At 38.6% G+C, this 2,500-nt stretch overlaps 1 protein-coding gene across 1 annotated transcript in view; it reads right to left on the bottom strand.

The window, feature by feature from the left end:
- The window catches only part of LOC138041977 (protein ERGIC-53-like), a 29,323-nt gene that overhangs the window by 1,310 nt on the left and 25,513 nt on the right, over window positions 1-2,500 (bottom strand). The window contains exon 13 of the mRNA XM_068887684.1: window positions 415-553. Coding sequence (XP_068743785.1) covers window positions 415-553 — 139 coding nt within the window. The remainder of the gene's footprint in view (window positions 1-414; window positions 554-2,500) is intronic.

Here is a 2,500-nt window from a genome sequence, read left to right as displayed (position 1 = left end):
ATGATTTCAAGACTTGTCACATTAATGCAACTGCCCTTATCATCTAGAAAAAGGCAATCTGAACAAAGACAAAGTGATTAATTTTAAATTTTCTCTCCACACTACCACATCATTCATAATAATTTTATACGTTAGGATAATTAAAAAAGTGATTGAAATAACGCTATGTTGTATTTTTACGTGCCATTCTCCAAGCCGCTGTCATCTTTGCTTAAGATTCATATTTTTTTCGGGACAGTTACTAGCTTCAAGTGCTTGTATAATTATAGCTAACTGATTTGACTCCCACTAATTATTGTGATTGTCGAGTTTAACTAGAGTTTGTTTCAATTAAGAGTCAGTGAAATGAAAGGGCATTTGGTGAATACACGTATATCATTTTTTTCAAAAAGACTCAACAGTTAAGCAACTCACTTGTTGTTTAGTGGCAACGTGATTAACAGAGTGAGTCAAAGATTCAATTGATTTCAGCATATCACTGAGCTGAGAGTTAACAACAGCAGAGTCTCCTGTATCCCTCTTCTGAACATTCCCTCCTTGATCCACCTTATTGCTGTGAAAACATAAAACGAAATCAAAGAATCAAACATTTACAAAAACAAAATCTTTGCCTTATGCCAAAACGTTTTTGGCCTTTTACTGTCGTTTGAGCATTGACCTTGCCAATAAATGGCAGTGATGTTGGAAGCAACCTTGCTGTGCATGTATATATAAATCAAAAGTGAAAAAAACACAAAACAGTGCAAATTACTAGGTGCACAACTGAGAAAATTATGGCATTTTTTAGATCTCATTTAGAAAAAAAAAGAAACGTATATTTATGGTACATATAATTATCTTGAATTTCCATCTTTAAATGTCTTGTACTTTAAAATCACATTGAATCTACAGACTATAAACCGCAGGCCCTGCCTTACACAACCATTGTTAATAAACTCTGTGGGACATAAATAATCCCACACACTATTCAAAAAGAGCAGCTGGGCACAGAGTTCCTGGTGCTGCGGTCTGGCCTAAATTCTCCAGCAACACGTTGCAGGCTTGGTATTGATGTCTCAAAAGGGTTTATGGTGTATGAGGCTACGTATAAGTCAAAGGGGACTTTGCAGGAACATGTAGATATTGATGTAGATGCTGCAGGTTTTTTTTTCTAACCATGCAGGCCCCAGTTGTTGGAAGGGTGGATAGAGCTATCCACTGGAAAAAATCACTATCCACTGGCTACCTCAATTGGTTTCGCTCGTGTTTATCCGCTGGATAGTGATTTATCTTGCCCCAGTTGTTCGAAGCGTGGATAGCACTATCCACTGGATTTTGCTAGTGTTTATCTGCTGGATAGCGATTTATCCGGTGGATAGCGTTATACACCTTCTGAACAACCAAGGCCTTGGTAGTTATTTGAACTTTTGTAGGCACTGTTTGGGATTAGGCCTAAGCAATCAAGAGGGTAGCCATGTGGTTAGCGCTAGGGTTAGCTTTAGTTTTGCCATACTTAATTATAATTTCACTTATAGGTAGTTCTAACCGTTTTGATTAATAATGGTTTAGCCCTTTTGCCCCTAGGGGGTTCCTCACTGACGAGTAAAATCGTCGGATGTTTAACCTGTAGGAGGCCGTTTTTGGAGGGAAAGCATTTTAAGCAGTCACATAATACTCATACATGCACACAATTGCACCCTAACAGGTGTCTCTTGGCATTTATTATTAACGAAAATAACGGGATTTAACAATCAAGGATTCTCCTAATAGATGGTCTTGTAACAAATTGATAAACCACTATTAAATGAAGAATAAAGTTGTTTGTTTGTTTCTTGTTTGTTTGAGTAGGTTGAAGTTTTGGCAGCTATTCAGCTGATGTGGACCTGCTATACCCACCCACCCATATACACACAGAGGACAGCCACAACACCGGGAACTTCATCCCCTACTCTTCTCGAATAGTGTGTGGGTTCTTTAACGTCCCACAGGGACCTAATGAACATGGAAGTTATTTGTGAGACCGGGACCTCCTGCTTATCTTCCTAAAGTCTAACCATTTTCGGATATAATTACAAAGGCAGCACTTTCTCCTCAGTTATAATTATAAAGACCCTGAGTGTTGGTCCGCCTGGAGTCGAACTCACGACCTCCCGCATTGCAGCCCGGTGCTCAACCAACTGAGCCACCGGTGCGCGGTAGTTTTCCACATAGGGTGTGATTATCTGTTCTCACTGTATTTAATTGTTTTTGTGCCATAAACAGCAGGCAGTTGTGAAAGTGATTATTGTGTTTTTATTAAATTTGATGTTTGGTTTTTCATATTTTGTTAATCTTGTGGGTGAAATAAGGGTCAGTCTTACAGACATGTGGGCGTTTTCTATTTCCATTATTTGGCCCAAAAAAAACAGTAGGATAAAGTGGTGATGTGTCCACTTTATCAATCTTGACACAAAGTCGTTTGTTGTTGCTACTGCTGTTGAGACTATTATGCAGGTTTCTTGAGGGAAAATGCCTAAGACAA

This window comes from Montipora capricornis, chromosome 3, assembly GCF_036669925.1.
Source record: "Montipora capricornis isolate CH-2021 chromosome 3, ASM3666992v2, whole genome shotgun sequence".
Classification (NCBI taxonomy): domain Eukaryota; kingdom Metazoa; phylum Cnidaria; class Anthozoa; order Scleractinia; family Acroporidae; genus Montipora; species Montipora capricornis.
Note: the sequence above shows the minus strand (reverse complement) of the source record. Positions and strands in the feature narration are given on the sequence as shown.